The sequence below is a fragment of the Carassius carassius genome, chromosome 4, assembly GCF_963082965.1.
Source record: "Carassius carassius chromosome 4, fCarCar2.1, whole genome shotgun sequence".
NCBI lineage: Eukaryota > Metazoa > Chordata > Actinopteri > Cypriniformes > Cyprinidae > Carassius > Carassius carassius.
This window is the reverse complement of record NC_081758.1, coordinates 7,081,582-7,100,856: the sequence shown is the minus strand read 5'-3', so window position 1 is coordinate 7,100,856 and position 19,275 is coordinate 7,081,582. Positions and strand designations below refer to the sequence as shown.

The 19,275-nt window shown below is 41.5% G+C and overlaps 1 protein-coding gene across 1 annotated transcript in view; it reads right to left on the bottom strand.

Moving 5' to 3' along the window:
- Positions 1 to 17,048: 17,048 nt before the first annotated feature.
- The window catches only part of hip1rb (huntingtin interacting protein 1 related b), a 70,086-nt gene continuing 67,859 nt past the window's right edge, over positions 17,049 to 19,275 (bottom strand). The window contains exons 31-32 of the mRNA XM_059545859.1: positions 18,206 to 18,439; positions 17,049 to 17,307 (exon numbers count right to left, since the gene is read on the bottom strand). Coding sequence (XP_059401842.1) covers positions 17,299 to 17,307; positions 18,206 to 18,439 — 243 coding nt within the window. The 3' untranslated portion in view covers positions 17,049 to 17,298. The remainder of the gene's footprint in view (positions 17,308 to 18,205; positions 18,440 to 19,275) is intronic.

Here is a 19,275-nt window from a genome sequence, read left to right as displayed (position 1 = left end):
CATTGGTTGTTGTAGGACACCTACAGGACACCTAGGTCTGTTAGCGGTGCTCTGCCCTCCTTAATGCAACTTCTTTCTGATTTTAACTCTAAGGAATTAGTAGCATTCTGAGACCTAAATTGGAACTTGTTACAACCAGTATTTGATGATTTCAGAGTTTATTGTGATTCATTAAATCTCTTTCATATTGTTGACAGTCCCACACGGCTAAACTTTAAAAACTCGGAAAAATCATCGCTAATAGATATGATTCTAACGTTCCTCATAAATACTCGACTGCTTCCATATTTGCAAACAACATTATTGACTATTGTGTCATAGCAACAGTTGGAAATATAAAATATCTAAAATCAAACCATGCATTATAGTCAAGCTTAATATGAAGCACTTCTTTAGAACAAGAAATCCTTTACGATTTATCTAATTATGACTGGGAAAAAAATAATATTAGTGCAAATGTTGATGGTGCCTGGAACCTCTTTCATGAGGGGTTTACCAATATAATTAATAAGTATGCTCCTGATAGACTCTCAAAAACTTACAGATAAGACCAAAATACTTGACTGTTTCAATGAACATTTCATAGCCTCATGATTTTTTATTTGAGTCAGTCAGTACTCAACATGAGTGTTCCTCTATAGTGGAGAGACTGTTGGTTTGGATCCTTCTTGTTAGTCTTTTAGTTTCAATCCTATTATAGTTTAAGATGTAAATAAAGCCCTCAAGAATTTGGACAGAACAAAATCTGCAGACCCTGATAAACTGGATCCCTACTTTTTAAAGCTAGCAGCAAATTGTATTGCCGTGGCTTTAACTAATATTTTTAATCTGAGCTTAAACACAAATGTCATTCCTTCCATCTGGAAATCAGCCTTTGTGGTTCCCGTTAAAAAGGTGGTGACCCTTCTATCTTAACTACAGACCGATATCTAAGTTGTCTGTTCTGGTCAAGGTTTTAGAATCCCTTGTTAGTGATCAATTTAATAATTTTTTTAACAAAAAAAAAAAGTTTTATCGGACTTCCAATCTGGTTTTAGAAAAAGGCATACAACATCGGCAGCTCTTATGGTTTTAAATTACTTTATTGAATCTATAGATAACAAGAAGCATTGTGCAGCCCATTTTATTGAACTCTCTAAGGCATTTGATACATTGAACCACACAGTTAAAAGTACATTCAGATGACAGACAACTCTCTCACTTGCACCACATACTCACAAATCGATTAGCACTTCATACTTGAATTTGTTACATTGAAACTTGACAAATGCAGCTTTGGTTGGCTTACCAAATAGCGGTTATAAACAAAAAGAAAAAGAATTCTGAATGCAGCTATAATATGCTGACACATGCTATGAGGAGGAATCATTCTGGCACATATATTACTTCACTTATGCATTTTACAGAATTGTTTTTTAAAATCCTGTTATTGCATATAAATGTAATCTTTCTAGATTACTCAGTGTATCCAATGGCACCATGTTTTTGGCAAAAGACTAGGTTGTGATTTCTATCATTAATGAGTTAAAATTGGTGTATTGTTGTTACGGCTGTTGTTATTTTATAAAAGCTGCACAAGAGAGTTTAAGAGTAATTTTACCATGGTTAAAAGGGTTAAAAAAAAAAAAAAAAAAGACAATTCATTTACTCAACCAAACCTGTATACACACACACACACACACACACACACACACATTATTTATACCAGTTATTCATGTTTTCAAATGCATTGTCTTTTTCTCTTGCAGTGGTCCTCCAGGTATCTGCTCTGGTTCTTTACCCAATCACATTCATCGATGGCAAAGTCTTGCAAACATAATGAATTCCACTGGGGCTACGGGTTGGGCTGGGGTGCCACCATCTTCATGCTGGGTGGAGGAATCTTGTTATGCCTTAGAACAGACATGTATGAAGATGCCATGTACTTGGCCTCAATACATGATCATGCTCACTCAGTAGACTCAAACACTACATCTGTCAAAGCAAGCAATATCTTTTACATCAAGAACAGCATACCCACACAGCCTACTCACATTTCAGAGACTCACACATTCTCCACATTCACAACACGTACAGTACACAGATTGTCAACCCAATGTCATTTGAATTCATAAGTAATGTTATCAGTTTTGTATATATTTGTTTGATCTGACTCATATAAAAATGTTTAAGTAAAACTTGACCAGGAAGGTCCACCCCTAAACCTAACCATAGGTGGTGGCTTTAAAGATTATATGAATTCATACATATTTACATCCCCCAAAAAATTGTCATGGGACTGTTTTGGTTGCTTCCCAATGCAAACGCTGTCCTAAAAAGCTGTTGGCATTCACATGTACCTCAATTCTTCTTTCTACCTAACTTTTAAATTCATACACTTAAAAAGTGCTGTAGCATTTGGGGCACACTATGTGTTACTATGATTTGGGACATCTTCATTTAGGAGGCAAGAACTATTTTCCTGCTCATATGAGCGCACGCAAATGTTGCAACACAGAACCAATCAATCACAGAGAGCGATCACTCACTTTTTACAGTGCATTCAAACAGGGTTTGTATTTCCTTAAAGTATCATTAGAAACCACTGATGCTTTTGGGAACAGCAGCCTAGAACAATGCTTATCAGAGGACAGAAGAAAAAAACATTTACATTTGAATTATTTCATAAAGAAATAAACTTGTAAAATTGTAGCCAACATAGTTTATTCTCTTACATAGGTTGTTTGTCCAATTCAATGCGTATTGTACACATTATTATTATATTTTTTTTCTCTGAGAAGCATAATTTCTCACTGCAGAGAACAAGATATGATAGAGTCATACTTTACACCTCTTCATCTAACTTTTGGCATTGTACTTGGTGATGTGAGGTTTGCTTGAAGCTGCTCGGCCATTGAAACCTTTGTGTTGAGTTGCTGCTATTCCTACACTCTTCAACTTTCCAATAATACTAGTTGACCATAGAAAATCTAGGAAGGATTTCACTTGGAGAGATGGCAATACCGATGACGATGCACAGAGCTAAAACAATGAAGCTAAACAACATTATTAAGTTTATACAACATTATTACCTTTAATCCACAGTCACAGGCAAATGGTTCATAATGACGCATGTGCGGATACATACTGCCAGCATCAGTGTTGCTAGATTGAGCAGTTCTGAATTTGATTGTGCAGGTAAAAATTGGCTTGGGTGGTTCGACAAAATTTGGGCTGGTTTGAGGTCCACATTTAAATTGTACAGGCTAATTGGTTAACAAACAAAAGGGTGCATATACTGCATCCAATCGGTCATTATGACATTACTAAACACACATGCCCACTGAAAAGTCACCAACCACACGCTTTAGCCAATCACTAGGGATCAGCAGACAGACAGAGTGGCCTAAATATAAGTTACATGGTAAAGAGTGGAAGAGTGACTTGACCTTCATAACGTGAATTATACAAAAGCTCTAATATCACTGCAACTCCAAAATCAGAGCACAGTTTAATAAACTAACCACAAGGCTATCAATTTAAATTTTGATTAGTGTGTTAACATATAGTGCAACTGTGCTCACAATGACCAGAGTTTGATTCCCACCTCAAGGTCCTTTTTGGATCCAACTGCCTTCTCTCCACCCAATGCTTTCTTGTCATCTCTCCACTGTCCTCTCCCATTAAAGGCATAAAAAGCCCATTAATATAACAGAAAAAGTGATTAAATTAAGATTAAATTAAGATTAAATTAAGACGATAAGATTTTCAACTGTGCAGACTGGTATATGCTTGAAAGCTGTTTTGACTGCAAAATTAAAACAGTTTGTACTTTTGTACTATGTTAAACATAGTACAAAAAGTCATAGTACTATGGTCTATGTTATAGACCAATCCTGAATCTCCCTTTTCTGTCCAAGATACTAGAAAAGGTGGTATCCTCACAATTATATTCCTTCTTAGAGAAAAATGGTATATGTGAGGATTTCCAGTCAGGATTAAGACCGTATCATAGTACTGAGACTGCTCTCCTTAGAGTTACAAATGATCTGCTCTTATCATCTGATCGTGGGTGTATCTCTCTATTAGTTTTATTGGATCTTAGTGCTGCGTTTGACACAATTGACCACAACATTCTTTTACATAGACTTGAACACTTTGTTGGCAATAATGGAAGTGCATTAGCATGGTTTAAATCGTACTTATATGACCGCCATCAGTTCGTAGCAGTGAATGAAGATGTATGATATCGATCACAAGTGCAGTATGGAGTACCTCAAAGCTCAGTACTAGGGCCAGTACTCTTCACGATTTATATGTTACCCTTGGGAGATATCATCAGGAAACATGGTGTTAGCTTTCACTGTTATGCTGATGATACTCGGCTCTATATTTCTTCGCGGCCCGGTGAAACACACCAATTTGAAAAACTAATGGAATGCATAGTCGATATAAAAAACTGGATGACGAGTAATTTTTTACTGCTAAATTCTGAAAAAATAGAGGTGTTAATTATAGGACCTAAAATCTCTGCTTGTAATAACCTAGAACACTGTCTAAGACTTGATGGTTGCTCTGTCAATTCTTTGTCATCGGTTAGGAACCTAGGTGTGCTATTTGATCGCAATCTTTCCTTAGAAAGCCACGTTTCTAGCATTTGTAAAACTGCATTTTTCCATCTCAGAAATATATCTAAATTACGGCCTATGCTCTCAATGTCAAATGCAGAAATGTTAATCCATGCAATTAAGACCTCAAAGTTAGATTATTGTAATGCTTTATTGGGTGGTTGTTCTGCACGCTTAGTAAACAAACTACAGCTAGTCCAAAATGCAGCAGCAAGAGTTCTTACTAGAACCAGGAAGTATGACCATATTAGCCCGGTCCTGCCAACACTGCACTGGCTCCCTATCACACATCGTATATGTGGCATTACGGACTGGTAAATTCTACAGACTACGCCACCCGGAGGCTATATCCGGGACTGCCCTTAACTTTAAAGCACACCGGTTCGTCACGACTGGGTCAGGTATCAGGCCAGAGTTAAGTTGAGACAACTTTATTTAAAATAGATTCAAATTTTATTCACTATATCAAATAATTAGAAACAACAAAACATCCCACTTCAAGGAGGGGGAAGGCCTGGCGTCCTTTGAGCAGAGGAGATAGCACCCACGCGTGCACACACACACACACACACACACACACACCACCGCACGGCACACTTCACTGTGATCACTGCAAATAGGTAAAGGGGCCACCACCACCAAGAGGCTACACGGCCACCCCACTCCTGAAGGGAAAAGAAACAAAAATCAGTTCAAAAACACAAATTAAAGCAAGCATCACATACAGCAACCTGGTTCTCAACGGTCACATCCAAAACTACTGGTTCCATAAAGTGGCCCAGCTACTGGGTTACCAGCAGACAGAAAGAAGCAGAACGCTGGTACAAAGAACCACCAAACACAGGAACACAAAAAGAAACAATAATATAATAATAAATCCACTGGATTAATCAAGAACCAAAAGACATACTACAAAGTCAAAACAAAAATAAAAAAAACGAAATCATGAAAAATAATAAACAACGGAGAATAATACAAAATACACAATTACATCGAACACAATAACCCCAGACGGAAGAGAACAATAATAGTGACAGTTAGAAAGCAATTACCCTGTATCACGCCACGTTTCCATCAGTTACTCACAGTACTGGTGGGAAATAAACGCCATACCCCGAGTCCAGACCACAGACCAGCTGACCCTGCAAGTTCTCAGTTGATGCAGCAATACACAGTCGTCACCCGACAACGTTATATTAACGTCAATATCAATCCGCTGTTAATGCAGCCGCATGAAAGCAGATGGAAGAGTGCAGTTCCAAAGACCAAGTGTATGGAATGAGATGCGCAGCTGAGCAAAACGAAGCAAACAAATTAGACACAGCGTGAAACAGCCGTAGTTGGATAGAACAGGTAACAGTTAGTAGGCGAAACATAAAAACTATTAAACGATGCACAGTGCAGAAAAGCCATCCAGCAAACGACAAGCCCACTACAGCAGCCCACTGCGACGTCCCTTGCACGTTGACCCGCACCTTAAATAAGGAAAACACACTTTACTTGAATCAGCCGACCATGAAAACTTATTTAAAATCGATAATAAAATTGCGTCACACATACCTGTACTGCGACTCACGAAGCACAGATGTAGCTGTACAAAATGACTGTCTCCATAACGGACCACGATTAAAGGACTTCCCGAAAAGCTCCTCAGTCCACCTAAGTAAAATCAGTTCGTAAACCCAGTGCAAGACCATCAGCATTTCAAAACACTCACTGCAAACGCTCCTACCTTGTCACCATGCACACAAAAGCCCGGAAGTACGGTGACTCGCTCGCTTACACCGGACGAACGCACACGCATAGCACAAACGGAAACGATTTTATAGGCAGATAAACAACCCTAACCAGACACCCCCTCAATTTACTAGATGACATCAGGGGAGGGCAGATCGTACTGCTACATTCTAACCCCCCCCTTCTTCATCGTCGTCCCGATGGTGAAATATTTACACACGAGACCCTACTTCCAAGGCCTAAACCATGCCATAACTGCATTGGCCCCACAGCTGGAGGATTCACATTTCCAGCTCCTATCGTCCGTGGTAAACGGTGCACATTAGAATGTTGACCTGCCCCTACTTGTCCCGTCCGGCGTGGAACCACCTCTAATGGATTAGGAGACTCCAAGGGGAGGGTTCTCTCTTCAGATACCAACACCCCATGGGATGCTTCTGTGGGTGCTGGGGGATCAACCAGCACTGTTCCAGATAGATCTGGTCTCAAGGTGCTCCCTCCAGGAGCTGACGATGGGACCTCGGAAACCACATATGCCAGGTCCCCATCTTCCAATTCTTCCTCAGGTTCTGAGGGCACGGGTGAATCGACTGAACTTTCGGAGAGGTCCTCCGCTACTGCCTCCCCTTGGACTCGAGGTTTCAATGCTGACCGATGGACATGCCGGACTTGAGTCAGGTCGTTAACCGGAGCCACTGTATACACTGAACCACCAGACAGAGGAGCTTTTACCACCTGATATACAGTAGAGCTCCACAGGTCATGAATCTTATGTCGACCCCGGACCCCATAATCTCTCAGATAGACCCGCTGGCCCTCCCGTAACAGCTACTCTCTTACCCGTTGATCATGTCCTGCTTTACGCCGACCTGCCGCAGCCTGCAGCCGCTCTCGGGCACCATCAACCGCCATCTGCAGTCGTGCTTGATGCTCCTCAATCCACTGGTGGACTCGACCTGACACTGGCTCTCGCACCTGACCGAGCAAAAAGTCTATGGGCAACCTTGGCTCTTGCCCAAACATCAAAAAGAAGGGCGACTCCCCAGTAGCTTGGTGAGGGGTGGTATTATAACAAAACACCACCTGTGCTAGGCAAGATGCCCAATCTCTCTTCCGATCTGTGGGCAAGGTCCGCAACAAGTTGTGTAAGGTCCTATTGAACCTCTCACACTGGCCGTTACCGGCCGGGTGGTATGGAGTGCTGCGTGTCCTTCCCACCCCATACAGGCTACACAACTGTTGAATCAGGCAGGACTCAAAATTACGGCCCTGGTCGGAGTGAATGCGCCCAGGAACCCCAAATTTGAAGAACCACTCCTCCACCAGGACCCTGGCCACAGTACTAGCCTGCTGATCCCAGGTGGGAATTGCCACCGTAAACTTACGAAACACATCGGTCATTACAAGCACACTTTCTTGCCCTGCCTGAGATGGCTCCAACACAGTAAAATCAATAGCCACGATATCATTCAGACGGGATGCCAATAAATACCCCATGTAACTTCGAGGGACTGGTGCCACATCCTTAGCTTGCTGACACCGCTCGCACTCCTGTACCCACCGAGCCACGTCTGCAGACATGCCTGGCCAGTAGCAGCGCTGTCGCACAAGTTCCAAGGTACGTTCAACACCCTGGTGTCCATGCTGCTGATGTAAAAGAGTTAGTACCTCTGGCAGCAAGACAACTGGTAGGACGACCTGAAGCACTGTCTCCCCTCCATCAGGCCGGAAAGACCGTCGGTATAATATGCCCTCTTGCTCTACCAACCGGTCCCATTGTCGGAGGAGCATGATCACTGGCTTAGCCAAAGTCCGTCGCTCCTGTGGACCTGGCCGCTGCCCTTGATACCAGAACCTCAAGGCTTCCCCTACCACTCGGTCCGCCTGCTGTAAAGTGCTAATATCAGGTGCTGAGCGACCAAGCCAAGCCTGCATCGCATGCGAAGTGGTGACCTCTGCTGGCCCTACCGTCACTCGCCGTAACAGCTCGGGTACGACAGCCCCTAATTGCCCGTTACCACTGACCTCAGATTGCACCGTAGTTAATCGGGACAGTGCATAGGCATTTTGGTTGGTTCTACCCGACCGATACTGAATCACAAAATCAAAGGCAGCTAACTCAGCAGCCCACCTTTGCTCAGTAGCACCTAACTTGGCTGTAGCCAGATGACTCAACGGGTTATTATCAGTGCGTACGACACACTTATGTCCCAAAAGATATTCACGAAATTTCTCAGCCATGGCCCATTTAAAAGCCAAAAATTCGAGTCTCATGGAACTATAAGTGGCCGTATTCTGTTCTGCAGGCCGAAGGCCGCGGCTAGCGTACGCGATGGGTCTAACCTTGCCTTCGTCCTCCTGTGACAACACAGCCCAGAGCCCTGCATAACTGGGGTCGACCTCCAATATAAAAGGGCGTGTGAAATCTGCATATGCTAAGACTGGCGCAGTAGTCAGCTTTCGCTTCAACATTTGGAATGAGTCCTCACATTGTGGGGACCAAGCTGCTGCCAACTCTAGACTGCGCCTACCTACCTTACCTCGCGTTAGCTCTGCCACTATTTGATGTAATGGAGCCGCCAACTTTGCAAATCCCTCAACAAACCGCCTGCAGTAGCTAGCAAACCCCAGGAAGGTCCTCAGCTCTGTTAGCCTGGTTAAAACCAGACCCTTTTCAGTTGAAACTGAGTTAGGGTCTGGCAAAGCCTATTAGACGTCTCGTTTCTAAAGGGGGGTCACCGACGGACCTCGTTCAAATGCCTCTGGCGCAATTGGATAGACCTAAAACCAATCAGAGCGATGAAGGAGATGACGTATGCAGAGCGAATCCAGAGCGAATCCAGTCGGTAAGACAGCGATAACATCTTTTTTAGATATGAAGGCTTCAAGTGTTGTTCTTTGCTCGGATTTTAACGCAAAGTTAAAGTTTAAATCACTTAAAACAGACGTGATAGCAGTTTCGAATGAATGTTCCTCTGCAGCATCCATCTTTGTAATGTACAAAATCTGCTTTACCGTCGCTGCGCTGTCGTCATCGTGTAAACCCCGCCTCAACGTTTCTGATTGGTGCCGCGATTTTGGCGGCACAGAAACGAGCTAGATAGTCCTCTTTGCCAGAGTATTCTGTAGAGAGAATTGAAATTCGCCGGAAGTAGTCTGGGTTTTCCCAGGCTACAGCTCAGTGACTGTCGTAGGACAAGGCCACTGAGCTACGGCCTCCACTTTACCTGGGTCTGTAGCTACGCCCGAGGCAGAGATTACGTGCCCCAAGTATGTTACCTTTTCCTGAAAGAACGCACATTTTCTTAGCTTTACCTTGAAGCCTTTGGCCCTTAGTCGACCCAATACCATCCTTAATCTCTCTAAATGCTGTTGCACAGACGAGGAGAACACAATTATGTCGTCCAAATACAGCAAAACAGACTGGTGGCGCTGGTCACCAAAGAGCCGCTCCATCAGGCGCTGGAACGTACTTGGCGCATTGCACAAACCGAACGGCATACGATTCCACTCGAACAACCCGAACGGCGTGCAAAAGGCAGTTTTGGGGCGATCGGGTTCAGATACAGGAACTTGATTATACCCACTAGCTAGATCTAACGTGGAAAACCAGTGGGCACCTGTCAGTGAATCCAATGTCTCCTCAATCCGAGGTAATGGGAACGCATCCTTGCGCGTTTTAGAATGGAGTTGACGGTAGTCTACACACATGCGTAAACTACCGTCCTTCTTTTTAACTAACACAACGGGGGAGGCATATGGGCTGCAACTCTCCCGGATAATTTGTGCGTCTAACAACTGACTGATATGGGTCTTGACCACTTCATACTCCGACGGTGGGATACGTCGATACCGCTGCCGGACTGGAATGTCATTGGTTAAGGGGATCTCGTGGGAAAGCAGGTTGGTGCAACCCAGATCTCCTTCGTGCGTCGAAAACACACTTTGATACTCCCGAAGGAGAGCCCTAACCTGCTTCTGTTCCTCGGCTGACAATCCTGACGAATCAACCGACTCGATCTGCTCTAATATATCCGACACGTCGCCAGAGGCTACCCGATCAGTCACAGTGGGGACTTCGGTCAGTCCATTTGGTAACCCCACTAGATATACCTCCCTTAACGTTCCTACCACTGTAGTAGGATACAGCACTATGTCAACGGTACCGACATTTATGACAGGGACCAAAACAGTACCCCCTTCCACCGGTACTAACGAAGGCGAGGCCAATAATCCCGCGGGCAAACCAGTCTCAGTGGGCTCAAACAACACGGTCTTACCTGCAAGCAAGGAGGAGCAGGTAGCTGTAACAAATGTCAAAGTGCCGACAGAAATGCGACACACCCTGCGCCTCCTTACCTTTACGTTATTCTTACGGTCAGTAGCACGAACGAACTGTTGACAATTTTGAAGTACCTGGGTCATATTTGTATCCTCGACTAAACTTGGCAGCTCAAATAAAGCGGGACCGTAACGACCGAACAACTCTCGATAACAGTGGCTAAGCACATTCATGCCTAAAATACCGGGAGTATCTATGCCACTGCCCGGAGGATCACGGACCACTAACACTCCACATTTAGGGATTTTATTACCGCACAGTTCAATATCCAATTCGAGATACCCAATATACGGAATTTCCAATCCGTTCGCTGCTCGGAGCTGCAGCCAGTGACAGGATTGCAACCGATCCTGGCCCCATGGCTCAAACCTCAACTGGAAACAAGTCTCAGTGATGGTTGACACCATAGAACCAGTATCTACTAGGCAGGGTACTGAAACCCCACCAATATTTACGACAAGGTGTGGACATGAGGACACTAATCGGGAAGCAGTTTCATTACTATTAACAATAAGAGAGCCCCGTGTGCTCCCTACCGAACTGTGGCTCAGCAACTCGGTAGGAGCTAGTTTTCCGACTGGTTAGGGCCAGGCAAGGACCTTGGTTCACCGGCCGAAGGAGCAACAACTGGGCATGGCAGAGTGCGGGGGGGGGGGGGGGGGGGGGGGGCGCGGGGGCGCTCCCCATCGCACTCCCGTGCAAAATGACCCAGGTGCTGACAACGTCGACAGATCAATTGAGCCGGACGAGGAGTACGACCATGGGAAAAGGTAGTCTGATTCCGGGCGATAGTTTGCGTAAGTAAATCTAGCTGCTGTTGCTGCCGATGCAGCATTTCTCTTAGCTCGCCTAACTCAGATATACGCCTCCCCTGAGCACAACCTATCTCAGGACTTCCCCGGACCTCGTACTGAATTCCACTTACCAGGGGGACAGACTGACTTCTACCTCTAACACCCCCTGGTAATCCCTCTCGTTCCCAACGGATCGCTTCTCCCCGAACCCCTAGCAACGTTACAGTGGGCTGATGGCGTATTAATTGTTTTAATTCTCAACGAAGTGCATTATCCGACACACATTCGACAAATTGATCCCTCATAAATAAGTCACCATTAAAACTTCGCGTGGCGATTGGCTTTTTACCTTCTCAAACAAACTCAATAACACCAAGGAGAACTCCAATAATGTTTCTCCTTCGTGCTGCCGGCGAGAGAAAAATGCTTCTTGCAGTGCGATGTATGACTCAGCAAAACCATACACCTCACGCAGCGCTGCAATAATTTTATCTGGATCGCTTTTCTCAGCACTAGAACGATATTTAATCTCATTGCGGGCCTCTCCGTCAAGATGATCATACAAGAAAAACGCCTGCTCTACAGAGGTCATATTCCGAACTCGCATACATGCTTGGGCCTCCTCAAGCCACTCGTCGATACTGATACCAGACCTGCCATTAAAATTTGGGCAGCAATGGTCCCTCGGATTAAATACAAATCTTTCAACTGTACCAGCACTTACATCATCTGATCGTGGTGTAGATGGGCATGCTGCACCAACAGAGGGTGCGCCAGGATCGGGAAGCTCAACTGCCGCACGCTCCTGTCGCAACCTCTCATTATCCATCCGTAATTGGGCTATCAAATCCCGCATCTCCTGCAATTCCCTATCCATGGCGTGCCACAAAAGGTACTCACCAACCACTACTCTGCCACCAGGATACTACAAAAAAAGAGAAAAAAAACAACTCTGAATCTGATAAACAAAAAAAAGAGAAAAAAAACAAGTCTGAATCTGATAACCAGTCGAAAGATCCTGCCGACTGCGCCAAATGTGGCATTACGGACTGGTAAATTCTACAGACTACGCCACCCGGAGGCTATATCCGGAACTGCCCTTAACTTTAAAGCACACCGGTTCGTCACGACTGGGTCAGGTATCAGGCCAGAGTTAAGTTGAGACAACTTTATTTAAAATAGATTCAAATTTTATTCACTATATCAAATAATTAGAAACAACAAAACGTCCCACTTCAAGGAGGGGGAAGGCCTGGCGTCCTTTGAGCAGAGGAGATAGCACCCACGCGTGCACGCACACACACACACCACCGCACGGCACACTTCACTCTGATCACTGCAAATAGGTAAAGGGGCCACCACCACAAGAGGCTATACTGCTGCCGGCGGCCACCCCACTCCTGAAGGGAAAAGAAACAAAAATCAGTTCAAAAACACATAAATTAAAGCAAGCATCACATACAGCAACCTGGTTCTCAACGGTCACATCCAAAACTACTGGTTCCATAAAGTGGCCCAGCTACTGAGTTACCAGCAGACAGAAAGAAGCAGAACGCTGGTACAAAGAACCACCAAAAACAGGTACACAAAAAGAAACAATAATATAATAATAAATCCACTGGATTAATCAAGAACCAAAAGACATACTACAAAGTCAAAACAAAAATAAAAAAAACGAAATCATGAAAAATAATAAACAACGGAGAATAATACAAAATACACAATTACATCGAACACAATAACCCCAGACGGAAGAGAACAATGCTAGTGACAGTTAGATAGCAATTACCCTGTAGCACGCCATGTTTCCATCAGTTACTCACAGTACTGGTGGGAAATAAACGCCATACCCCGAATCCAGACCGCAGACCAGCTGACCCTGCAAGTTCTCAGTTGATGCAGCAATACACAGTCGTCACCCGACAACGTTATATTAACGTCAATATCAATCCGCTGTTAATGCAGCCGCATGAAAGCAGATGGAAGAGCGCAGTTCCAAAGACCAAGTGTATGGAATGAGACGGGCAGCTGAGCAAAACGAAGCAAACAAATTAGACACAGCGTGAAGCAGCCGTAGTTGGATAGAACAGGTAACAGTTAGTCGGCGAAACATAAAAACTATTAAACGATGCACATTGCAGAAAAGCCATCCAGCAAACGACAAGCCCACTACAGCAGCCCACTGCGATGTCCCTTGCACGTTGACCCGCACCTTAAATAAGGAAAACACACTTTACTTGAATCAGCCGACCATGAAAACTTATTTAAAATTGATAATAAAATTAATAATAAAATTGCGTCACACATACCTGTACTGAGACTCACGAAGCACAGATGTAGCTGTACAAAACGACTGTCTCCATAACGGACCACGATTAAAGGACTGGTAAAATCGGTTCGTAAACCCAGTGCAAGACCATCAGCATTTCAAAACACTCACTGCAAACGCTCCTACCTTGTCACCATGCACACAAAAGCCCGGAAGTACGGTGACTCGCTCGCTTACACCTAACGAACGCACACGCATAGCACAAACGGAAACGATTTTATAGGCAGATCAACAACCCTAACCAGACACGCCCTCAATTTACTAGATGACATCAGGGGAGGGCAGATCGTACTGCTACATATAGATTTTAAAATATTGATTATTACTTATAAAGCCCTGAATTGTTTAGCACCTCAGTATTTGAATGAGTTCCTTTTACATTATAATCCTCTTTGTCCGCAACGTTCTCAAAACTTAGGCAATTTGATAATACCTAGAATATCAAAATCAACTGCGGGCGGCAGATCCTTTTCCTATTTGCCGCCTAAACTCTGGAATAACCTACCTAACATTGTTTGGGAGGCAGACAAACTCTTGCAGACCGATCTCTTTAACCTGGCTTACACATAACATACTAATATGCTTTTAATATCCAAATCCGTTAAAGGATTTTTAGGCTGCATTAATTAGGTAAATCGGAACCGGGAAAACTTCCCATAACACCCTATGTACTTGCTACATCATTAGAAGAATGGCATCTACGCTAATATTTGTCTGTTTCTCTCTTATTCCGAGGTCACCGTAGCCACCAGATCCAGTCTGTATCCAGATCAGAGGGTCACTGCAGTCACCCGGATCCAGTACGTATCCAGACCAGATGGTGGATCAGCACCTAGAAAGGACTTCTACATCCCTGAAAGACAGCGGAGACCAGGACAACTAGAGCCCCAGATACAGATCCCCTGTAAAGACCTTGTCTCAGAGGAGCACCAGGACAAGACCACAGGAAACAGATGATTCTTCTGCACAATCTGACTTTGCTGCAGCCTGGAATTGAACTACTGGTTTCGTCTGGTCAGACGAGAACTGGCCCCCCAACTGAGCCTGGTTTCTCCCAAGGTTTTTTTCTCCATTCTGTCACCGATGGAGTTTCGGTTCCTTGCCGCTGTCACCTCTGGCTTGCTTAGTTGGGGTCACTTCATCTACAGCGATATCGTTGACTTGATTGCAAATAAATGCACAGACACTATTTAACTGAACAGAGATGACATCACTGAATTCAATGATGAAGTGCCTTTAACTATCATTTTGCATTATTGACACACTGTTTTCCTAATGAATGTTGTTCAGTTGCTTTGACGCAATGTATTTTGTTTAAAGCGCTATATAAATAAAGGTGACTTCACTTAAACAATATGTAGTTCAAAGAATTCCTCTAGTTCTGTCTGAAGTTAAAGTGTGACATGAAGGTAAATGCTTTATTGTTGTTAATGTTTAATTGTTGGATTATCATAAACAAACAAGTGTGAAAAACCTGCCAATTACGTTGCTTTTTTCGACCACTTACATCCAATTTGGAGTAAACAGTTACATCACTTGCAGCTGTACACACATTGTGGTGGCAAGAAAAAAGCTGGGGGGAAAAAAAAGTGTAAAGAAACCGGTAAAATCTGTGGAATAAGAGAAAATACATTGTTGTGCCTCTGGATGTAAGAATTGGAATGCAAATAATTTTTATAGAATAATGTTGTCAAAGATGCAGTTTGAAGCTAAACGCAGATGTTTAAATGGACAGACTACGGATGAAACCTGCTATGGTTACCCTACTTTTAAAGTATACATTTAATTTAAACAATAGGTCTGCATAATATTCACAAATGCAGTTCATAGGGGACAATTACAGCATGAAATACTACTTAAACCTATAACATTTTACAGTATATAACTTTTAACTATTTTGTCACCAGATCCATCGACAACTGAAAAACGGCATCACTGTTTGCAAACACAGAAATTGGTCTATATTGGGAACTTTTTGCATTTAAATTTGATTATTCTGACTGTTGACATTGAAAATGATGTGCTTGCTTTTATGAGGAAATCGGTTAAATTCTTGATTGCTGTTTTGACAGTATCTGCCTGCATATTTTAGTCATATTTGGTAATTCTCTTAAATATATTTGCACTGATATGATCCATTTTCCTAGGAAATGTATTTATTTTTTATATAATTTTGTCATCATTGTGTTTTAAATTAAAGAAAAAATTATCCTTATCAAATTTGAATGGCATGGCAATAATATTATTTCACATTATTTATATATATATATATATAAGTTTTTTTTTTTTTTGGAATGGGCAGGCTCTGTTGAGCTTTCTTGTTTAGAAATTATTTAGTATGTGTAAAGTTTTAAATTATTATGGGGACCACTGGCTGATTAACAGTATGGTACAGTAGCTGATTGCACAAATCAAGCTAGTTCCAGTCCTGGCACCGCTTCCCCTGCCTCTTCAGACAAAACATTACTCATGAATCATAAAATATAAATTATAGTACATAAATTATCAAAAAAAAATTTATTTAACTACATCCATTTCAAAACATTTTCTTTTAAAATATTTATTGATTGTTTTAATATTGATCACAAGGGAGAGTCAAACATGACTAAAATATGTTATTAATATATAGTTGTTAATGCATAAAGACACTGACACGTTTTAAGACAGACAGACTAAAAAAGCAAAATACATTTTTGTAAGATCCTAATTTAAAGAAAAAAAAAACCCAATTAAATAGATTCTGCTTACAAAGTACTTGATAGATATGCACAACATTGCAAATATTTTCCACCATGGTAATACCCTTTTGTTTATCATAAAACGGAGTACCTTTTTAATATATTTGAATTACATTTTATAAGAATCACACAACACAAAATAATGTTTGTGAATGAACAGGAAAAATCCATTACAATAATGTTCACCAAGGTCACCTAATTATTAACTATGGTACTATTTTAAAAGGTTTGTTTATTTTTTTTTTTTTTTTTAATCGAATAACATAGTATTGTGCAAGGAACTGCACAAATGAGATTTTACTGATCAATAATCTGCCCCGTAATCATAATTTGTGTAAAAATAAATAAAACTGGTTTAACTTTTCTGTAGATACATGTTTTTGGAGTTTTGCAAAAATGTAGGTGTTTAAGTTAGAATTTTCGTTTCCTTAAGCCAGACGTTATTCATTATTTGCCGTATTACGTACTATGTGTAATGTAATTAAAGCAAAATATCTGTAATTTAAAAATGAAATTATTTGAAATTGTACTTAAATTATGGACACCCAGTACTAGAGCTCTACATCTAAGATACAATTTTTAAATTTTGTAGCCTCTAAGGCACTCTCAAATAGAAAAAAGGCAAAGGTCTTACACAGAAGATATGAAAAAACATTTGAGTGACCAGACATAGAACAAAAAAAAAATATTAACAAGGGTTGATGATGTTTTGAGATTCAACAAGTCTTCAGAAATCTTCATCCAGATGGGCTCACCTCAACTGTAAGAAAAGGACAGCTTTAGTAGATGATATATTATAAAAATATGAATCACATTTTTGTTAGCACTCTTGCTTCACACTATTTCACAGCTACCTCTATGTAAACCTCTCAGGCGGATATAAGATTTTTAGTTAATACAGTTTTGTTAACTAATTATAAGGTTTTTGGTATCAGAAAACTTTTCTGACAACTTTGAACCCTTACAAATCTACAAACATGACTGGGCTGTTTCTAAAGAATTTTGGAATAACAAATGTGACTGTGTGTTGTATGTGTTATTACCTGTGTCTGCCCTGGCTATAAGTGTTGGGCAGTATCATCTCTACAGAAACCATTAGTTGGTACATATAGCAGTGAAGCAATAAAGCTTTTAAATGGCAAAACTATTTAGTGATATCAAATAAGAATACCAGCAGGGTACTGTTTACAATAAGGTTGTCAACATGTTCAAATGTCTCAGTGTGTATTAATGAGAGTGGCAAAAAAAAGAGCACGCTTTCCAGAGATATTACACTTTTGAAATATCAGAAGAAAAAATAAGCTTTATCCTATTGGATTTTTGGGGCTCTTTTGCCATGGTGGGCTGTGCGGGCGGCTCTTTGAATTTACTGAAATAATTTGGCCGTGATTGGAAGTGTAATGCAAATCAACTCCTTCATAGATGTACAAATATACCAAAAATTAGGATGCCTGTAATGATTTTACAAATAGTTTTGCTTTATTGCAAAATGACTACTAAAAATCATGTTTTATTTATTTATTTTTATTTCACCTATAGCTATAAAAGTCAAACCATGCCATTAGTGACATCTCCATGCAACATATGAAAACACCTTAATATGTAAGCTCAAACAGATGATAACAGACGGAAAAGAGAAAAAGAAAAGAAAATGTTACCGTGCTTTTGGGTGGGATGTTGGGTTTTTGTGCAAGAGCTGGTTTCTTCATTAGAGTGGGCTTAGAGGGTTTAGGAGAGGACGGGGCAGCAGTCACATGTGAAGAGGCTCCCATGCCATTGTCCTGAGCCATCTCCTCTAGAGGGACACCTGCTATCTCATAGTGTTTCTTCCTGAGATCACCCAAATGCAGACGCTCATTTTCCAACATGGATTCTAGCTCTAGAACCTTCACCTGGGAGAGGAAATAAAAACCAAGGTTAAATTATATGCATCATATCATGTTTACCCACAGAAGTACTACTTGGTTTCTAGCATTCATAAATGTGCCAAACTACTGCATAAAGTTTCATAGAGATTTTTAAGTTAAATTCAAGCACTTTTCCAGAACGTTCAAGCAACGTCAGCCAGTGTTTCTCAAAAGCAGAATTTTTTTATATTATTATAATGTGTTATTTAATGAAAAACATAAACCTCTTTTCCACCATCATTGCCAAATCATTCCCAAAAAAGGGGAATCAAAACCATGACCTTGGAATTTTTTTCCTCTTTCTTTCTTTTTTTTTTTCCAGAGTGAAAGGACCAAGGGGTTGATCACACATTCCTTTTTGCTTTTAAAAACGATGTTTGTTAAAAATTTCTTTATGTAAAGAGGCATATCTAGCATGTTTACATAGAAAAAAAAACAATTAAAATTAATTTTATGCTTTATTCACAAATAAGATCCAAAAGTTAATTTACTGGCAACTTCTCTTCCTGGTAAATAACTACCAGCCACTCTTCACGCTTTATATGTTACCCTTGGGAGATATCATCAGGAAACATGGTGTTAGCTTTCACTGTTATGCTGATGATACTCAGCTCTATATTTCTTCGCAGCCCGGTGAAACACACCAATTTGAAAAACTAATGGATTGCATAGTCGATATAAAAAACTGGATGGCGAGTAATTTTTTACTGCTAAATTCTGAAAAAACAGGTGTTAATTATAGGACCTAAAAACTCCGCTTGTAATAACCTAGAACACTGTCTAAGACTTGATGGTTGCTCTGTCAATTCTTCGTCATCAGT